The following is a 21,357-nucleotide window of genomic DNA, read 5'->3' as shown; positions in this document are numbered from 1 at the left end:
CAAAGGCCTCGGGCATTGCAATACGAAATTATTCTATTCTCCTTTCTTTTACGTTTGTAACATAAACCAGCGAATACCGGTAGTCAATAATTCATCACACATAATCATATCAATCTACCCCTGCAAAAAGACTAGCATGTAATTACATTCCACATGACCAACGAAAATACACGTGGCCGTATGCTTAGCTTAGCGACGCTGCTGTTGTGCTAAATTGACACAAGGCATGGCGCGCAAGCAAACCAAATCGGATTCTCTGTGGAAACATGCTGAATGTTTCGGATGGTAGGCAGCGGCTCTGCGGCAGATAGGTGAATTCTGCCAACTACTTTACACGGCATGATCGTGGCAATGCAACTCTCTTGTAATCTTATGCTCAGAAAAACAACAACAAAACAAAAACAAAATGTATATTACTTCTGAAAACTGAAAGAAATTCAAACTTGCAACCTTGCAGTATTAATCACAACACTATTCAAGTAGACCATCGCTATTTACGATTTCGGCAGAGGACTTGATTTCCTTCTTTGTCGAACGCATACGAAAAATGAAGTAGCGTCCGTCGCAATGTTGACAACGAAGCCAACACGTGGCGCGGTGAAAAGTGGAAGCACGTGTTTGCGAACATTTCACGCATATACGCAACAGCGCGATAACGGCTAGGCCCTATATTTCCCCAGACAGATTTCAGTACGTAGGATAAAACGTCTCTGAAACAAACCAAAAAATAAATAAATAAAATGCTTTCTGTGAACAAAAATTAAAAGCTGAGTTTCTTTCCCCACGTGTAGTGTCACGATATATAGAGGAATGGTACAGCCATGTTTCACGTACCTTATTATGATATGCTTATAATTTCAAGAGTTTGAAAACATGCAGATAAAGGAGAAGATGAGTAACCATCAAAGTTTAAATCTCCTTAGCATGAGTCACTAGCTTGGGCAATTGAACTAAACAAAAGAATTCAAACTTAAGAATGGCAAGAAAGAGCGGATGTATGCTACAGACATCGTAATTGCTTGCTGTCTTTATTATAATAGGGCCTATTAGGCCTACAGGCCTGGCTCGTGTTTGGCTCATCATCACCAAAGAAATCGGCACGAATTAAGGACAAAATAATTTTTTCTCCTCTATGTGCGTATAAGCACCGGCAAGATTAGGGTCCAGGTCAGGACCGTTCGATGGGATGAAAGGTTTGACCGCTGAAAGAAAGATGACCTTTATACGGAGAGACAACACGTACGACAATGGGCCGCTTTCCAGAGTCTGTCCGACGCAACAACACTCAATTCGAACCAGGGTGGCCATTGTCAGAAAAGTGCCACAAACAATGAGTGAATGAAATCGTTGTTAGAAAGTTCAAAAATAGTTGATGATGGTATACTTAACAATATTATACCTATAGCTAGGAGGAAGGGCATCAGGAACAGATATCCAACCATTTGAAGTTCATGCAAGACGCAACGTATGTGGCATAATGCCTGATGGCTGCGATAGCTTGTAAATCGTAAAGTAAAATCGTAAAGGTAAAAACGGACATCGGTGGCATGCGAACCTTTTTTTTTTTTGGTCACTTTTGAATCAAAAACATATGTAAGAGTGGTGGAAAGAGACATAAAAACGTTGTTTTTATTTCATAAAACTGTTTTCAATCTAGTAAAACGATTCAATAGTTTCAGTCACACGTTTTTGCAGAAAACTTAAACATCACATCTTTTTGTCAGTGTATATGTTCATATTTTGAATAGGCCGAACGGAGGGGGAAAATGTAGGGCATCTTTTGTCTTTTGATATCCATTTTAGACGATTATGGTCAAAGTCTAGTAATTGATGACATTTTCTAATCTCATTCTAAACACGCATGCAGTGACAATTTCGTTATCCAACTTTCGTCACAAAAATCATTGATTTTTATCTTACGGGTGGCCCGAAAGAAAATTCTTGTGGCACGAAAAAAGAAAATAAAGAAAAAAAAACGAAATCGGTCCCACTTAACACAGACAAATGCATATTAAGTATTACTGAAGTGATACAGGTACCCATGTCTAAAATAAATGAATAGAAAATTCAATCATCTTACCGATATTCTGAGTTGTAAGATTTAGCAAGTATAGGCTTATTGATCATTATAAAAATTGTGCCTATATTTAGGTGGTCAAAACTTACGTTTGAAATGAGAAAGTGGGAGCATTTGCAGACGTTTTTAAACATCAGACATTTGATTTAGCATTGTAAAGAGCCGAAAGTTACTGTTATTCATTTCTGATTGTAAAAGCAACCATCCAACATTTGTATTTTAACACCTAACGGAGCCGAATGTTACCGTTACTCATTTTCAAATGTATTAACCGACATTCATTTTAGCATCTTACGGAGCGGAATGCTATCCTTATTCATTTCCGAACGTGAAAGAAAACATCCGCTATTCATTTTAGCATTTAACTGAGCCGATTGATACCATTAATAATTTCCAAATGTAAAAACAACAATCAGTTATTTATGTTAGCATCGTACGGAGCAAAATATTACCGTTATTCATTTCCAAATTTAAAAGCAAATATCCGACATTTATTTTATCATCTCAAGGAGCCGAATGTTATTGCTGTCCACTTCCGAAAGTGAAATGAATAATCTGACAATTATTATCGTACAGAACCGAATGTTACTGTTCTTCATTTTGAACGTAAGGGCAGACATTAACTTGGCCATAAAACGCAGCTGAATGTTACTGAATGTTACATTTCGAAATGTATATTATAAGAGCAAATATCTGACATTTTAGCATCATGAATATGGAGCAGACTGTTACTGCTATTCACTTCCAAACGTAAAATCAATCATCTGACGTTTATTTTGGCATCTTCCGGAGCCGAATATTATTGCTATTTACTTTCGAAAGGATATCAAAAGAAAATATCCGATATTTATCTAATCATCGTACGGAGTTGAATATTATGGTCATTCATTTCCGAACGTCATAGGAATTATTCGACATTAATTTTTGCATCTTCCGAAGCTGAATGTTATTGCTATTTACTTTCGAACGTAAAAACAAACATCTGGCATTTATTTCATCATCGTACGGAGTTGAATACTATTGTTATTCATTTCCGAACGTCAAAGCAAACATCAAACATTAATTTTACCATCGAACGCAGGTAAATGTTACTGTTATTCATTTCAAAATGTAAAAGCAAACGTCCGACAGTTATTTCAGCCTCGTATGGAGCAGAATATTACTGCTATTCACTTCCGAACGTATAGCAATCATCTGACATTTATTTTAGCATCTTCCGGAGTCGAATGTTATTGCTATTTACTTTCGAAAGTAAAAGCGCATCCGATATGTTTTATTAAATCATCGTACGGAGTTGAATATTATTTTATTCATTCCCGAACGTCAAAGGGATCATTCGACATTTTTTTTTTATCATCTTCCGGAGCTGTATGTTACTGCTATCTACTTTCGAACGTAAAAGCAAACATCCGGCATTTATTTTATCATCGTACGGAGTTGAATATTACTACTATTCTTTTCCGAACGTCAAAGCAAACATTCGACGTTTATTTCAGCATCGTCTGGAACCGAATGTTATCCTTATTCATTTCCGAACGCAAAATCAAGTCTGACATTAATTTTAGCACCGTACGGAGCTGCATGAATCTTGACCGTTATTCATTTCCAAAGGTATAAGCAAACATCTGACATCTATTTTAGTATCATACGGAGTCGCATATTACCGTTGTTCATTTCCAAAATTAAAAGCAAACATCTGACATTTATTTCAGCATCTTACGGAGCCGATAGTTACCGCTGTTCATTTCCAAAAGTAAAGGCAAACATCCGACTTTTTTTTGGTGGCCGATTTTCCCGCAAAGAAAATATATCTTACTACAAAATCGGGATATTCCTCAACCTATTTCTGATGCAAACATATCTAAGTTTTGAAAGGAAGCTGTAACTGCCCACCTGTCATCACATACGACGCCTTATCGACTTTATTTTCTTGACGTTAACAGACATTAATTATGTTCTACCAGCATTCGAAAGACACGAGATTTTCGCGCTGTTCAACAAACCCGCCGATCGGCGACCGCGAAGCATGGCTCCACAAAATTGGTGACACCGATAGTGAATCCTATTCCCATCATCTTTAGAAATTTACGCACACGTCGATGCACCAAGACAAAAGGTAATTAGGACACCAGAGTCTGCCCCTCTGCTGGAAATCGCCTATAGTTCCTATTGTTTGAATTTGTATGGAGCGAGCACAAGGGGAAGGATTACAGTAACAAAAGGTCTTGCTCATTATCGTCTACTATCAATCAACGGCAAAACTACGACTTTTTTACAACCTTTTCAGTACCAACCTACAGCAAAACTGTATGCTTTTTCAACACGTAAGTACCACGGTTAGTGCTGGTAGTGTCTATACATTCAAACATACTTGTAATGACTGCTTCAGGTATAAATTTCTTTCTGTGCAGCCATGTCACAGAATATGTTGCCAGCTTGAATGGGGATGATGACTGTCAAGTTTACTGTATCTTAGCGTACATCTTGTTCTTTCTTTTATTGATATCAATCTTACTTTGTTCTTGTCTTATGTTCAGGATTTGGAGAATGCCTTGAAAGTATCACAGAAGGTCATAAAGGTAAAAATGCCTCTCCTTTCTTCTAACACTCACTGCAATGCTGAGAGACAGATTTCCTTGAAGTCCAAATTTCCTTGTGGTCAGGTGACCACGTTACGGAGGGAAATCTGTCTGAAGTACTAAGGTCACCTGATTTAGAGATAAGTGTATCATGACCGGTCATGTCCCTTTATCAAGTGGTAAGAATTGAACCTATGCAAGCATTGAGCCATACTGTGCGGCAAAGACCGGTATTGATCCGATTTTCAGACTCTCTTTATTTTTTTTAATGAATAAGCATAAAATTTGGATTGGATCTATTCAAGTGCATTCAAGAGAGTGTGACGACACATGATCCCCCTTGACTTTTTTTGGTGGGTCATCACCATAGTCCAATGCACTGTTTGTATTCACATGTGAATAATTTACAGAGTAATTTGTATGCAATTTGATAAAATTATGTTTTGCATAGTCTCAATGCATCATTGTTTCAATACATTCAATCTTTAGAATCTTGCTAAGACCAAAACTTCAGTTTAAAGTAAAAAAAAAATTAATCTCATGACTGAGTGGAGAACATGAGCTTGTAAATTATTCAATATGCTGATGTAATGACATACGATTATTATGCTTCCATTGACTATATTGTTTCAACATCACATACATGTATGTTGAAATTGAGCCCGACAAGGAAGCAAACCATGTTGGTTAAGTAGGGGAAAGTTTTCATGCTGTCACCATGGCAACCTTCTCCTTTTCCCCCAACTTTATTCCTGGTAGGAACTGGATGGGAAGATCAAGGACCGAGAGAAGGAAGTGAATTCTCTGGAGGGTAATGGCAGGAAGCGAGACAGGGCCATCCAGGGTTTGACGGACACCGTCCGGGCCAAAGACAAAGAGGTAAGGGGGAGATGAAAGCACCCCGCCATATTGAAAACATCAGTGGTAGCCATAAATGTATACATGTCTCTTTTGTTTGTTTTGTTTTTTCTTCCCACCATCTTTTGCATGAGCTCCAATGTTGATAGCTCGCAAGAATAAGAATGTTTTTCTCGAGAAACTGAAATGTGTCCTGTGTCAGCAGCATGCTCTTGTTTTTGGTATTTTTTTTCTCTCTCTTTCTTCATCTGTTACAGTGGCTCTTTACAGTAATAGTTTGCAGAGAGGTGCTTTGAGAGAAACTGAAATGTGCCATAAGTGTCTGATTATGTCGTAAATATCGACCCAAACTTTCAATTTAATTTGATGGATGAGCTATCTAATCTGAATGAAAGTGGAAATGAGTGTCATACAATTTGTTAATCATTCAAACCCTGCCTTGAGAGTTGCTAAGGCAGATATTGCTATGTTAAGCACGAACAAAATGATTGTTTAGAAGCGAAAATGATAGACTGTTATTCACATTTCTTTCCCATGTGTGATACTGAAAATACTCACTCCGATTTGCTTCAATTCAGAGAAGAAAAGGGGAAAAATCTTCATAAGGGAATCAAAAACTCACTTAAAAACAGCAAAAAAAGAACAAGTAATTTGACACTTGGTCCCCTGTTTTCAAGACTTGTGAGAGATTTAGATTCTGAATAATTACTCTCCACTCCACTAGGCAATATAATGGGCAAGTTGACAGTATGTGAGGGACAGGGCAGTAAGATGAGTGATGTCTTTGTTCTTCTGTTACAGATCCAGCAGCTCTGTGAACAGATTGAAGATTTGGAGGATGCTTTGACCAAAGCCAACAAAGCCTTGCACAACGCCGAGAGGAAGAAATATGAGGCAAGTTGCCAACTCCTGATGTTCGATTTAGATATTCACTAAAAGTTTGTAGAGAACAGAGACACTATCCGTGCTAGGTGAAGCAGGTGCTGATGAGTGCAACGGGAAATGATGCAATAACTAGCGATGAACATAATGTAAATCAAGAGCCATTGTCAGTTACACCATCCTGGACAAGATACCAAACTTTATTGATTGTACAAAGCGTCTTGAATACTGTTTCTCAGTCTGAATGAGTAAATTTGAGTAAGTTTTTATCCCTTCTCTTCCCTAGACCTATATTTAATTGTTTTGTCAAACATGTTCTTTTTAAACATATTGTTGTAATATTTTATCTGCCTGTCTGTGTATATGTTTGAGTGTGCATTTTCTAAAGGATTGTATGCAGGTGTACTTGCAGTTTTTTTTTTGTCTTTCATTTTTTTTATTTCCATCCTTTTACAAAAACAATAATAATCATTGTAGATAATTATACATACCAAAAACCAAAAACAGACAAAAAAGAGGGAAAATTAGCAGGTGCACACAAATTTGTGCTTTTTTAAATTTCACATAGATAACATATTGAATTATGCTATCAATATCACATACATGTACCACAGTAAAGTAACGGCCAGAATGTCATGTCAAGGAGGCATGCAGATTTATCCACTTCCTTTCAAATTTACTTAGTTGTAGTTGATATGAGTGGAACAATTATCCGTGTGGGTGAAAGTAATTCTAAAGAACAGTTTCAAAAGCTATCTGACCTGAGAACTGTTAGAATGATCTGGCTTCTTTCAAGAATTTCTCTCAAAATAAGAAAAAAATTAACATAAAGGCCTAGCATCCATTCTCATTCTGGCTTTTTTTTAGTCTACTAACTGTAAACTCGCAAAGAAAAGAGTGCAAAGTAAATGTGTAAACTCGCAAAGAAAAGAGTGCAAAGTAAACGTATGTCACCTTTGTATTCAGTGACCTCTGGTAAATGCTGAAATCCTAGCCTACTAGATCTTTATTGTTACAAAGTTTGCAAAAATTACTAACTCACCTTGCTCTGCTGCAGAAGTTACACCCAGCTCTAAGCTTACAATGTTAGTCCTGATATAACTGTAGTCATCCTGGAGATTTTAGAGACCACCTGTCATCTTGTATCATCCCAATTGTTTTCAATTTAATCGTAGATTTTATGCTCACTCTAGAACAAGATCCTTCTGTCCTCATAAGCAGTGGTGATGTTTTGATGACATGCCTGTGTTATCCTGACGGCAAAGAACTATTTTTAGCATTGTAGTGCCATGAGGATGTCTTGTCCGTACGATGAAAGAACATGTACATGTAGGAGATGCAAAGTTGATGTTGTCCTATATCAACTCTCCTGTGGCCAGTTGTTGGTTCATCCTGCATAGCGCTTGTCTTCAAACAACTCCATCATACTCACGGTTTGAGGAATGAAAAAAACCATTGATGACTCCATCTGATAGTGCTTCCACATCCACAGCCAAAAAATTATACGCCAATATGAAGACCCCGTCCATGCCATGTCCATGTACCAGGGGGTAAACTTTCGCCCCTGTGTAAGAGGTAGTGTGTGTGTGAGTGTGAACGTGCATTGACATGTCCTAAAGGCCACGTCGCCTTTAATTGGGATGGAATTAGAATGGAGGAAATGCAGGTATTAACCACAGAGTTGCCGTCAATTGCTCTGGACAAGCCGTGACATGTTTGTAAACAAATGTGTGCGGAGATCACTGAGATCCCTGTCCAGTGAGTGAAGGTCGTTTGTACACCCTTTTGTCATCAAAGTAAGAGTTTCTGCAGCCACCTGTAGATACCGCAGTTGAAGTGTGCATTCCATTTGGAAAGGATGTCACAAATTTCAGTACTCCCTGTGTGGAAAACTTCACCTTTCTAATAAAAAGATTCTTTTGGAAGACAGGAAACGAGGAAGCACCACAAGAATACATTTTGTTAATTTCTTTGTGGATTTGGATCCTTGGATTAGACAACTGGAGAAACACGGCAGTGAAGTTGTGCAGAGATGTTGGAGGCAGTGTTTGAAATGTTTGTTCTGCTGTATGCTCTATGGGATTTACCCTCAGGAATCATTGCCGGGTTTAATCATTGGATAAAGATGACATGGAAGCCATTGCTTGGCACTAATATCTGGTTCTTAAAATTGGTAATTATGACAGTGACAATATTCCCTCTTATACAGTGCTGTACGTGATTTCTTGACTTTCTTGCAGGATGACAACTAAATGATTTGGCAGGTTGCTAGAATGTTGTTTCGTATAGCAAGTTCTGGAGAAAAGAGCATATTATAATTCCTCAAAGTCAAGGGTGGAAGATTTGTAATGATTATGACATGATTTTTCTGTTGTAGACACACTGCAGGTCTGCGCATCATTAAAATCACTCTTCTCATATTTTGGTTCAGCAGAATTGTGTGTGTGCTACTTTTCTGAAAGACCGAATGCTTCCCTTCTTACAAGTTGTATTTATACTAAGGAGGAGGTTTTTCATTTGAGAATGTTGCTGCAGAAGATGATGGTGATTAATCAGACCGTGGCAATGTTATGATGCAGATGAAGAATGCAATTATCATGGTCGTGGATGATTGTGATGATTGTGATATCAAACTAACTCTAGCAGTGCAGATGATGGTACTGCCAGTGTAAGCTTTCATAATAGTGACGATGCATTGATTCAATCACATGCTAATGCTATTAATCTTTATGTCAAAACACAGGGCATAGAGCAGCAGCAGTCAACCATGTCTGAACTGGAGGACAAGCTTGCTGAGATGAGAGCTGATGTCCATGGCAAGGACCTTGAAAATGAGGTATGTGGCCAGAGTTTTCACATCCACTGCAGTGACATCTGGTGTTCACATGACCACTAAAGACTCGTTTGGACGTTATATGTACATAGATTTGATATTGTGTATGTCAGTGTATTCCTGAAGGTGCTGTTGCAGTAGAATACTGTATATGCCATATATTTAGCGAGTCTAATTTTTCTCAAATAGGAACTTCCTGATAATTTTGTGAGTGGTTAAATTCACGATTGTGGAGTACAGAACTGAATGGAGAAGTGTATGCGAGCATTTCACACTCATGTTGGAATCAGAGTTAACATTTTCGCATGTTTTTTTTAATTCGAGAAATTCCAGAAAATACAAACCTCGCAAAATGTTTGACGGATACAGTATGCAAAATAGTGTGTTCAAACCATTACGTGTTATTATATTAGGATTGAAAGTTGTTGTTTTTTATGTAGAATGATATGCCAATTGATACCAATGGCTCTATATCATGACCAGCCTGCTAGTTCTCTAATTGGACTTTAGTACATGAGTAGTTTCCACTTATACAGAAAATGTAACTTGTCATTTTGATAAGCAACAACTAGATAAGTATGACACATCCAGGGTTTGTTAAACTGTCAGTCACCCTTGTGAATCTCTTGACAGAGGTTACAGCGGTCCTTGACTCGCAAGCAGCAGGAGCTGGATCGCCTGAAGGATGAGAGGAGAGAGTCGGAGGACCAAACCGATGGCTTGATGAGACAGAAGGAGGATGCACTCAAGGTAAGAATCGCTTCTCCATCTTGTCTCTGAGTTTCTGTGATTCAGTGATTAGCCTCTAGAGATATGTTTCTATGTCAACTTGACTGGCATAATTTTATGATTTATATGATTTCATTTTTAGATTTAGAAGCAGTGTCTCATTTTATAGTCCCACTCCTAAACCTTCCTCTGTTACTCCTTAAGAATTTAAATTTCAATGGAAATGATGAAGTGACAGTGCGTGTTGCATTTTGCAGTTTGTAAAAATGATTGTGTGGCGATGTTATGTATGATGTTGGCCCAGGTGATGTTGAAATGCTTGGACATTGTGAAAGTAATTTTGGGTATCATTCATTTCAATTCAGTCCAGATCAATTCTATGTTATTTCTACAGATATGCAAAAATGTGAGCTTGCTCATACATTTTGGTATATGAAGGATCCTGCAAAGAGAAAAGTGCCAAACTGGTTGTTTTCCAAACACTCAAATTCTGAGTTTGTTACATGAAACAATTACAGTACATTACCAGTACATTGCTGGTATTTTTAGACATGAGAGGAAAAAGGGGATGTAGACAACATGTAAAAACATTGCTAGGGACCAGAAAGGGAAGAGATCTTATCAAGTTTCATGTCTCGACATGCAAGAGTCAAGCCAAAATCGAAGACCATATGTTCCCTCTTCCTGTACAGCATGAGCCCCCCAAAGCTAACCTACAATCTCAGCCCCTTTGTGAAGGAAAAAATTTTGTGATTGTCTTCTTTTTATCTACTCACTGATTTTCAAAATGGATCTGTCTTGAGCATGAATATCTTCTATTCTTCCCAAGAAAGTGATTATTGCATTAAAAAATATTGTTATTGATTGTATGAACAACAAACAGACAAAAGTTGTCGAGCTTCTCTGTTTGCTTTGCTTTTAGTATACTCTATGGTAATTTTATCATGAGAAATCATGCATAGAGTTTCTTTTACATGATGGATGTGGGTGTAGATTTCTTTTTTTTTGGGGGGGGGGGGTGGGAGAGGGGGGAGGTGAAAATGGATGGAAAGGGATACAATTCTTGGTGTTGTGTTTCTAGATATGTTGTACTTGGTAATGGTACTTTGTTTCTTCCTGATTCCCAATCTATTCTCTCTAGCTCTTGAAGGACCAACTACAGGATGCTAAGGCACAAGCCAAAGAAAATGCTGATGCTATTGAGCAACATTACCAGGTAGAGCATTTCAGCTTTGATATCTTCCTTTGTTGAAACATATCAATGTTGCAGCTGCAGCAAATCATGGCATACATACTCGGGCTGGTGCAATAGAAAAAAACTTGATGCAAGAAGTTCATTAATTTGCGTATCAGTGTTGTTTGTACTATGATGAGCATTTGTCATGTTAGATAGTATTAACTCTTAGATGATTATTGAAATTTGTGTCAGCTTCATTCTGATTATAAAAGCAGTAATTTGAATGATTTTTTTTTTCACGTAAGTAGAAGGAAGCTGTGCAACGAGGACAGGAATATCGTATTTTCCATATTTTGTGCATTTTGTATGTCTTGCAGTTTCACAGCTGTAAGAAATATATATATATATATATTGTTTTATTTCAGTTGGATTTTTTCAATATCAAATAGGTTTGAATCCATGATTGGAGAGCGGTTCGCATATAAATTTCAAACCCTAAGTCAAAATGTAAATTTGAAATAAAAACTTAGATACTGACTTGTATGATAAAGCTCTCTATTGAGGAAGATATTGTAAACAATCCTTTGATTAGAGGTTATAGGGTTGCCTTGAATTTTAAAAAGAGAAAGGCAACTTTGAGAATGCATTCAATGTAATCACAGCATGGCAAAGAGTACTGTGTGGGGAGTAGAACACAGCATTTGAGATGTGTTCAGACATAAGTAATCAAATGTCTGAAGGTGTCTGAATCTTGAACTCCCCAATTTTCTCCCATTTTGCATAGAACCTCCTTGATGATAGCCAGCAACAGTTGGAGCTTAAGGAGAAGGCGCTACAGAGGCTGACAAAGGGTCTGCAGGAGAAGGACCGACTCATCAAGGTGAGCTTAGCACCTCAAGGCTTTACTCCACCTACCAAAACAAAGCTGAGCACATTGTATGCAGCCATGTCTGCACACACACACACACACACACACACACACATACTCACATTTCACATGGGGCAGCCTCATTTAGAGTGAAGCTCCCGTTCACTATCAAGTAAATTTTATGGCATGGTGTGAAATAAGGCAAAAATATTAGCAAAGGTTTCATTACATTGGGACCTTGAATTTGTATAAGTTTTCACAAAACTGTGACATCTTCCATTGGCACATTCTATGCAGATAAGAAGAGGCAATCCTTTTTTTTTTCCTAGATGACATAAGCATTGAATAAGTTTTAGTCAGGACATACCTACTTTTTTGTAAACAAATGAATAATAGTTCACCATGAAGGTTTTTAACATTTAAGAGCAATTACTGGAATTATGCCCTGCTTCATAAATTCTCAGAAAACTGTGTGTGCCAACCAGCAAATAAAACTTGCAACCTCAAAGACTAATTGCCGAACAGTACGCGGAAAGAATGAATTGTAGAACGTCCCTGTATTGTGACTGCTGAAATGAAAGTCAGATAAATACACTGTGGCCTTCATTTGTTAAACATGGCATGGGGACGGGAGGGGAGTGAGGGGGTTGATTTTTCACAGGAATAGTTTATAAATGTGATGTGATTACTCATATGCCAAATATACCACAACTTGAAGCGTGGGATACAATGTAACATGTTCCTGATAGACAAGACTTTCTTGTTTATTTTTTTGTCATCCTTCAAGAACATAATGGCAGTTCCTTAGATTGAATACTTGACTTAGGGCATTATAATGTGTGTCTGTTATTTTATGAGAGTGTATTTGTGGGTGAGGGGGGTGAGGATTTACATATTCTTTGTAGTGTCAGAGTATTATTTTGCTGCTTGCATGAGAATATCACTTATTTTAAGAACACTGATGATGAAAGATGGTTGAATTTGCAGTAAGTGTATTAAAGACACTGGGTTTCATTTGATTGTCTTTACATCAAGTCCTACTTGTATTGAAAGAATGCAATGCAATGATGCACTTGTTTTGTTATGAAGATTTTTTCTTTGTACATTACATGCTTGTCTCATTCACCTTAGCTGAGTTAACTATTGAAACAAAGAATAACAATCTGAATGTGTTCATAACACAGTCACTCTGACACCATGCACGCTGTGATTTTCTAACCTAAACCATTATACACTGTGGTCTGCTCACAAAAAGGTTCTTACTGAATGCAAAATGTGCAATCACTTGGTTTCTTTTTTCATTCCTCAATTAAAGTGGAATTGTCCGAAAAGGTCAATGGATATGTTTTATTTTGTTAGATTCAGCAATGGAAAAAGCACATTTCATGTACGGTACCCTAAATATGTTCCCATGCTTTATATTTGTTCCAAGTCCTGTTTTATATATTTGTCTGTGTAAATATAATAGTACATGTAGCATACATTCAGAAGGTAATGATTCTGTACTTTGACTTTCTTGCAGCCATGTTTGAGTGGTTACAATAAAACCTATGATCTTGTTTGACAGTTGTTTGCTTCAATAAAGTACACCTTTTATTTGCTGTTTGTATCTCCTTTTTTTTCTTTTTTTTTTTACTCATTTTTAGCTCACCTGAGCCAAAGGCTCAAGTGAGCTATTGCGATCGCCCTTCGTCCGGCGTCCGTCGTGCGTCGTGCGTCGTCCGTCGTCCGTCGTCCGTCGTCCGTCGTCCGTCGTGCGTCGTGCGTAAACTTTTTACATTTTCATCTTCTTCTTGAAAACCCCATGACCGATTTTCATGAAACTTGGCAGGTAGCATCCCTAGGGGGTTAGGAACTCAATTTGTTAAAATGGGCACCATGCCCCACCCAGGGGGCCCCCAGGGGGGCCCAAACCCCCCAAAATTAAGGAATCTGTAAAAATCTTCTTCTCTAGAACCAGAAGTGATAGAGCAAAGTTAATACTATGAGTTAGTACATTGATGACTGTAGTTTCAAGTTTGTTCATGGCAGAATCAGGGGTGCCCCCCTTGGGACCCAGGGGAGGGGGGTGGGGAAGGGTTCTAATGGGGCCTAAATTGTACATTTTCATCTTCTTCTTGAGAACTCCATGACCCATTTTCACCAAACTTGGCAGGTAGCATCCCTAGGGGGTTAGGAACTCAATTTGTTAAAATGGGCACCATGACCCACCCAGGGGGCCCCCAGGGGGCCCAAACCCCCCAAAATTAAGGAATCCGCAAAAATCTTCTTCTCTAGAACCAGAAGTGATAGAGCTAGGTTAATACTATGAGTTAGCACATTGATGACTGTAGTTTCAAGTTTGTTCATGGCAGAATCAGGGGTGCCCCCCTTGGGACCCGGGGGGGGGGGGGGGGGGGGGGGGGGGGGGGGGGTGGGGGTGAGGAGGGATCCTAATGGGGCCTAAATTGTACATTTTTATCTTCTTCTTGAGAACCCCATGACCCATTTTCACCAAACTTGGCAGGTAGCATTCCTAGGGGGTTAGGATCTCAATTTGTTAAAATGGGCACCATGCCCCGCCCAGGGGGCCCCCAGGGGGCCCAAACCCCCCAAATGAAGGAATCTTTAAAAATCTTCTCTAGAATCAGAAGTTATAGAGCTGAGATAATACTATGAGTGAGTACATTAATGACTGTAGTTTCAAGTTTGTTCATAGGAGATCCAGGGGTGCCCCTCTTGGGGGTAGGGGGGAGGGGGGTGGTTGGAAGGGTCCAAATGGGGGCCTGAATTGTACATTTTCATCTTCTTCCTGAAAACCTCATGATGGATTTTTGTCAAACTTGGCAGGTAGCATCCCTAGGTGGTCAGGATCTCAATTTATCAAACTGGGCACCATGCCCCACCCAGAGGGCCCCAGGGGGCCCCAATTCCCCCAAATTAAGGAATCTTGAAAAAATTGGGCCCTTATTGTACATTTTCATCTTCCACTTGAGAATGCCTCGTCAAATTTTGGTAGAGCTGTGAATAATTTAGATTAGTGACTGCGTGAAAGGTGAACTTGCGATACTCAGGTGAGCGCTAGACCCGCGGGTCTCTTGTTTTGTTAGGTAGGGATGGGTTAGTTTTGGTAGCAAACTTTATGCCTGTTTAGATGGCACTATTTACATTTATAATGCAATATTTGATGTGAGATGATGAGTAAGTATTTACCTAGTTTAGCCAAGTTGAGCCGTATCACTGTAATGTGCATGTCCATTTCTTCCATCAAACCACACAAAAATACTAATCTGCATAGGATTACATGGAACTCGCAAAGAATGCCAGCTTGCCGGATGTAAGTTTTCACATGTTGTCGCACAGAGCATGCCTTGTTATCTGTGAATACTTTTTAACTTGTGTACCAATACTACTTTTGCTTGTTTATCACATTTCTCTAATAAACTTTACTGAGTAACCATGTCATGACAGCATGTTAACACATTTTCATTTTCATTTGATAAAAGATGTGTGATATGATATGCATTTATAGGACAACTTCATGGCATCTTCATAGTGTAATAGACAGCACTCACTTTTTGTTTATAATCTAAACAATTGCCAGTTAATGATTTGTAGCAGCTTTAGAGAACAGTGTTAGTTCTTCTGGAGGAAAAAAAAGGACAAACCTTTATTGAGATTACATTTGTTAATATCTTTTCTCAATTCTATAATTTCATTGTTGTTGTTGAAGCTAGGATTTTAATAGTCAAGACACAAGTGATATTTGTGGGATCCAAACCTTGACACCTTAAAGGGGAAGTCCGGACGATTATCAGCCGTTTCTTGTGTAAAGAACAATATTTCATGAACCTATTACCCTTTTCCCGATGAGAAAAGACCATCAGATACATTTACTGTGATTTTTTTTTTAAATAAGGTAATTCTTCATGTTCATATCCGTCGCGAGCAGCCCTTCGTACTGTCTGTCCCAGGATGCATTGCGCGTGACGTATCAGGCTCAGTTTCCTCAGCTGAGAGCACTGCGAGCGAAGCCCAGCTACGCATCGATCTCCCATTGCACTGCTGACTGCGGAGCGGTGTCTGCATGCCTGCCTAGGTGTGCCTTGTTGGCGCTACTGCAGGAGACCGTACACCGATTTAGGAGTGCTGTTGCCAAATGCTGTATTCCTTTATTCAAATAATATTCGGTATATATCTATATAAAATCCGTCAAAGATTAATGTGAAATAGTCGCAATGCTATAACATTTTTCTTTAATTGAAATATTTATGTATTGTAATACTGCCGTACGTATTAGTGTCCACCCCATCACTTACAATGCATTGGCTATTGTTGCCATCAGAGTGATAATACACAGGCTGATCAAGCATACATTTACGTCTGCTGCTGCCAAATGCTATCACAATCCACAATCGTTTTTTTGACTTCTGAGTGTGAACAATCTGAAATCAGTCTGTCAATTTCAGAATTATTGCCTCTCTTGTTGTCCGAGACTGTTGAGTGTGTCTGACGGTGGTAAATTACGACAGTATACATATGAACTGTGGAAGAAACGCCAGCGCCAGCTTCATCCTACTATATAGTACCGCCAGCCGCCCAATACACACAGCGTAATGGGACTGCGTGCTGTAGCATTCAGGATCATGATAAGGTTGTATCGTGGATAAATATCAACTTAAAATCTAAATATTTCTTCAGTTTGAAGACTTACTAGTAAAGTTGAAGTATTGACAACACCCAAACACTTGACACAATAATCGGCATTTTTTAAGTGAGGCAATAGATCATGCCGCGTGCATCCGTTGCTTGGCCGGAACCACGCGATACGCTACCGCTTGCTCGGCCCTTATCGCCGTTGCTCAAGCAGGGCTCCCCGAGCCAGCTGACGCTCCAAACAAAAAGCAAAGTGGGGCTGATACGTCACGCTGTCACGTGATCTTTCTCGCCGGCGTACAGAAATCGAACAGCTACGATTCAAAATTAGTGATGCTAAAAAATCGATTGTGGCGAGTTGGGAGGGTATTTTTCCATGAAACTTAGTCATTGTGGTCCTTGATTTATGTAGATTTTGGTGAAATTTACTCAAAATCGTCCGGACTTCTCCTTTAAAACCTACTTATTAAACTTATGGACGGTTCAGTCAACTGTGAATTGTATTGCATGGAGATCAAAAGTTTAACACCAATTCCAGTTGAATTTCCAGTACAGATGAACTTCTACTCTAACTACAAATTTGTTTCCTTTTGATTTTTTTTTTTTGGGGGGGGGGGATATTGAAGTAATAGTGAAATGATATAACCTGACATCCTTTTTATGAATTAATGAAATGGATAAATGTAACATATTAAACAATTCAAAATTCATTCTTGCCTGTCAGAGCACTTGCAAAACTCAAGGCTATCATGCATCATTAATATTAAAAAAAAAAAAAAATCTCTATGGAATCCAACCAAGCTAGTACATTTCATACTCTGTCAGCTGCACCCATATCTTGACAATTCTCTGCCTCATTTGTTTTGTACGTATATGAATATTCATGCACCAAACTATTGATAAATGTGCACCAATCGAGTGATGTCTCTGCATAGATGGAAGTATATTGTTCCATGGATGGGTTTGAATTCTCTCTGCACATTTACCATCAATACCATCATGCAAACTGTATCAGCACTCTGTATAGCACACCTGTAATATTTTATCAGCCTGGGAACATGCTCTGATGGGTATTTGCTACATCTTGTACAAACTTTGTGGAAGTCACAATTGTATATACTATACTACATCTTGTACAAACTTTCTGGAAGTCACAATTGTATATACTATACATGTATATCGAGACTTTATGTTGAAGAAATGTAGTTTATCCTTTTTTATTATTACCTCTGGCCAGTTTGCTATCTAGCTGATACATGTGTATTTGAAAGCGCAAGGCATGCATTCATTTGGTTTGATGAGAATTTGATGCATTAACTCTCACTGCATGTTATTACCACAATGGCTGTTTTAGCATTACAGATGGCACCTTCAACTGATTGTTTTACTCTCCTCTTGCACTTTGTAATACAAAATCCATTTCAGTTACTTACTAATTTAACCACTGTTCTTGGTATCACTGAATATACATGTTGTAGGTTATAAATAAACATGTGACAGAAATTTAAGGCATTGTTTAACGACTTTAAAGACTTTAAATCTGAGTTGCACAGCCCTACATGCTGACAATGAAGCAAAAAAAAAAAAAGGAAAGAAAAGAAAAATCCATGCAGGTTAAAGTGATGGTTGATTGCTTCAGAATATTTGAATATCCGAGATTGACTGGATTAAAGATATTCAGATCTTTGTTTTTCCCCATCAACCTAAGTGTCATGATAAACCACATTTGAAACATTTGACTAACATCCTATATGGTGATATTAGTTCACATATAAAATACATGTATTTCAGTTGCAACAACATATTACATTTTCAAAACTGTTGTGTGCATTCATATGTGTTTTTCATCCAGTTGGAGATTATGCAGCTCAAGCAACAAAACTTTAAGACAAATTTTAACTTGCAGCATCGATAATGTTAAATTGTGCCTCTAAATGGTGCTTTGCACACATGTTTAATCTGTTAGGTGTGTTCCTGTTTGTCAAATGTCAACTTGTTGAGCAATTAAGTAAACAAATGTACCTAGTGCACTATCTCAGAAGTAACTCATGTTTCACTGCATAGGACCTCTTTCTATTGATGGTTCTCCATGGAGTATCCTGTTTTTTACATCACTGCATAGCCACATTTCTTTGACATCACATTGCGATTATCCAGTCTTCAAAGTGTTTTCCTGTCTGTCGTGTGCATTATATTTGTGTTGAAAGTGTGTTCTGAAGTCATCTTTTTGGACTGATATTTTCCAGTCAATCGAGTTTGTTACTCCTGTGAATCAATACTAATAGAGATTTCTGTATCGTATCACTTTAACGATAGTAGTTGGATCTGATCGTAGCTGGTTAGTTTGCATGTCATAAACACAGACGATAGGATTTAGTCTGGTCACACTTCATTGGAGAGACATATACATTTTTTGCCATTCGTAGCAAGTAACATGTGACTTGAACATCATGATAGTGTACCATGCTTGGGGTTAATTGATGATTGTCAAGTTATTTCTACGTCAGAACCTCTCCTGGTGTAAGTTTTGAATAATTGATGAATTTATTGGTATATTAGATGATACCATTTCAAAAAGTTTTGTATGGTAAAAAGAAATCGTCCAGGGCTTCCATACACAGGGTATGTGACTGATAAGGTTACCGCCAGTTTTATATAATTTGTAATCACATGTACAATTATATGTTTCTTGTTTTGAACTTTCAACTTCCAGTATGATAATTTTTTGCCGTCACAATCATTGTAAGATGGAAAAAGATAGAAAGCCTGTATGTTGTAGGGACAGAAATTTGAGACTCTGTCAAAATTTCACATGTCAACCAGAAAGAATTTTGCTTTTCTTCTTTCCTTAGGCTCAATATGCCTCGACTGATGGTGTCATTCAGGATCTGAGAGACAAGCTAGCTGACAGGGACAAGGCTATCCAGGTGAGTGTTTATTTCTCTCAGTCATGTGATCTGCTAAATTGATACCTTGTTTGTAATTACCAAAAATGAACTGTGAGGTGTTGTTTTAATGCCTCATTGTAATGATTCTGTTCTCTTCTAAATTCACTCTTTTTGTGATCAGGGATAATTGCTCAAATAATGTTGTGACATGAATTTCCCATACCTCAGCATTTTCATGCTAACCTTAGTGGGCTGAATTTATGCATCTCAATTTCCAAGGCAGTGTAGTTTAAAGGTATTCTTGCGGCAGAATGCATTGAACAAATCAAATAAATTTTCTTTCATAAAGAAGAAAAAGATATATATACTGGTAAATTTACACATGAATGAATGTGATAAAGTTGTTAGACATTAGGCATCAAGCCTGAAATTAACACAACTACACTTGTCTTGTACTTAAAAATCACCCAAAGTAGTGCAGCAATTATGGAAATGGCTGATCACCTGTAGAAAATGATAGATAGCTGATATACAATCTTTAGGATTTAAAATTGTATTTGCTTATTTGAAAGTTGCAGGTAGATGACATTTACAAATTGTGCAAGCAGTAGATGGATACTTGTGCAAACAATTCATACATTTTTAATCAATGCAAAGCATATTATGCATGTAATCCCAGGATGGAAGAGTTATATGGTAGGGTTGTGGTGAACATAATTAATATTCATTACCACAACTGTCCTATTGGTTGTGCAGGAGGCCAATGAGGATAAGACCAAGGCACTGGAGGCAAAGGAGGCGGAGCTTAGAAAGCTGAAGCAGTCGCTGAGGGATCACCAGAAGGACCTGGAGAAGGCTCACGGCGAGATCATGGAGGACGCCAACAGATTAGGGGTTCGTGTAGAAAAGCATTCCCTGGGAGTACGTGTGTATGTCCAACTGCATTGAACCTTCCCTTGTCGGAGACGATGTGCTCAATCATGTTATAATGCACATTCCCTATAAACCAGTTATTGATTGTAGTCGGGGCTGAGTGTGTTAACACTTGCTCATATCTGGAGAAGAGACTGTAGTAAAGCAGCTAATTTGTTTTAAGGAAAGCATCTAAGGAGCTTGAAAAACATAAAATAGTAAGCAAAAGTTTGCTCATTACTATAGACTTCTGAGTTGGAACAGGGGTTTTGTTTTTAGTTTGTATTGAGTCCCAATGTACATGTATTAGATACGAATGTGGTGAAATTTGCTTAGATTGTGAGATATTTAGAAGTTACACAGTACATCTTTATAAATGACAAATTGTATTTTATTAAGTTATCCATTACTGTGAAAATAGGTGCTCTTAGACTATTAACAAAGCTTAGTCAATGCTGTAGGCAAATCTGCCTTGATAGTTTTCACCATATAGATCACTTGTAAATATGGAATTAACCTTAAACAAAATCATGATTTTGCACTCTACAGGAACTAGAGGCAAAGTTAAAGGACCTTGACAACAAGAACAAGCAGCTGTCAGACAACGTGAGGGCGCTCAACAAGGCAAATGATGTGAGTTAGATAGGCCCTATTCCTTTATTTCATCATCATTGTTTGAGAGCCAAAAAGACATTGACACTATACAAATACCTGCTGCATTAACACTCTTCTGTCACTCAATAGACTGAGATGCGAATATAACTGTGTAAAAATGCAATCTTCCAGGGCTGACTCTGGTGCAGTGTGGTCATTTAACCATGTCACACTGCAATGCTGTGTATTTTCATGTTAAGGAATTGTGAATGCATGATGTATCATGAATTTGCATGTTCTTTGAGAGAGGCACATGGTTGAAAAA

At 38.1% G+C, this 21,357-nt stretch overlaps 1 protein-coding gene across 1 annotated transcript in view; it reads left to right on the top strand.

Moving 5' to 3' along the window:
• Window positions 1-21,357, top strand: part of LOC139721668 (uncharacterized) — a 118,263-nt gene that overhangs the window by 74,053 nt on the left and 22,853 nt on the right. The window contains exons 11-21 of the mRNA XM_071632999.1: window positions 4,615-4,656; window positions 5,416-5,535; window positions 6,316-6,408; window positions 9,140-9,232; window positions 9,863-9,979; window positions 11,100-11,174; window positions 11,920-12,015; window positions 15,281-15,319; window positions 19,491-19,565; window positions 20,283-20,420; window positions 20,988-21,071. Of these exons, the coding sequence (XP_071489100.1) occupies window positions 4,615-4,656; window positions 5,416-5,535; window positions 6,316-6,408; window positions 9,140-9,232; window positions 9,863-9,979; window positions 11,100-11,174; window positions 11,920-12,015; window positions 15,281-15,319; window positions 19,491-19,565; window positions 20,283-20,420; window positions 20,988-21,071 (972 nt within the window). The remainder of the gene's footprint in view (window positions 1-4,614; window positions 4,657-5,415; window positions 5,536-6,315; window positions 6,409-9,139; window positions 9,233-9,862; window positions 9,980-11,099; window positions 11,175-11,919; window positions 12,016-15,280; window positions 15,320-19,490; window positions 19,566-20,282; window positions 20,421-20,987; window positions 21,072-21,357) is intronic.

Source organism: Diadema antillarum, unplaced genomic scaffold (assembly GCF_040938485.1).
Source record: "Diadema antillarum isolate AM-2024a unplaced genomic scaffold, OU_Dant_1.0 scf00000146, whole genome shotgun sequence".
Lineage (NCBI taxonomy): Eukaryota > Metazoa > Echinodermata > Echinoidea > Diadematoida > Diadematidae > Diadema > Diadema antillarum.
The sequence above is the reverse complement of the archived record's forward strand: the minus strand, read 5'-3'. Positions and strand labels throughout refer to the sequence as shown.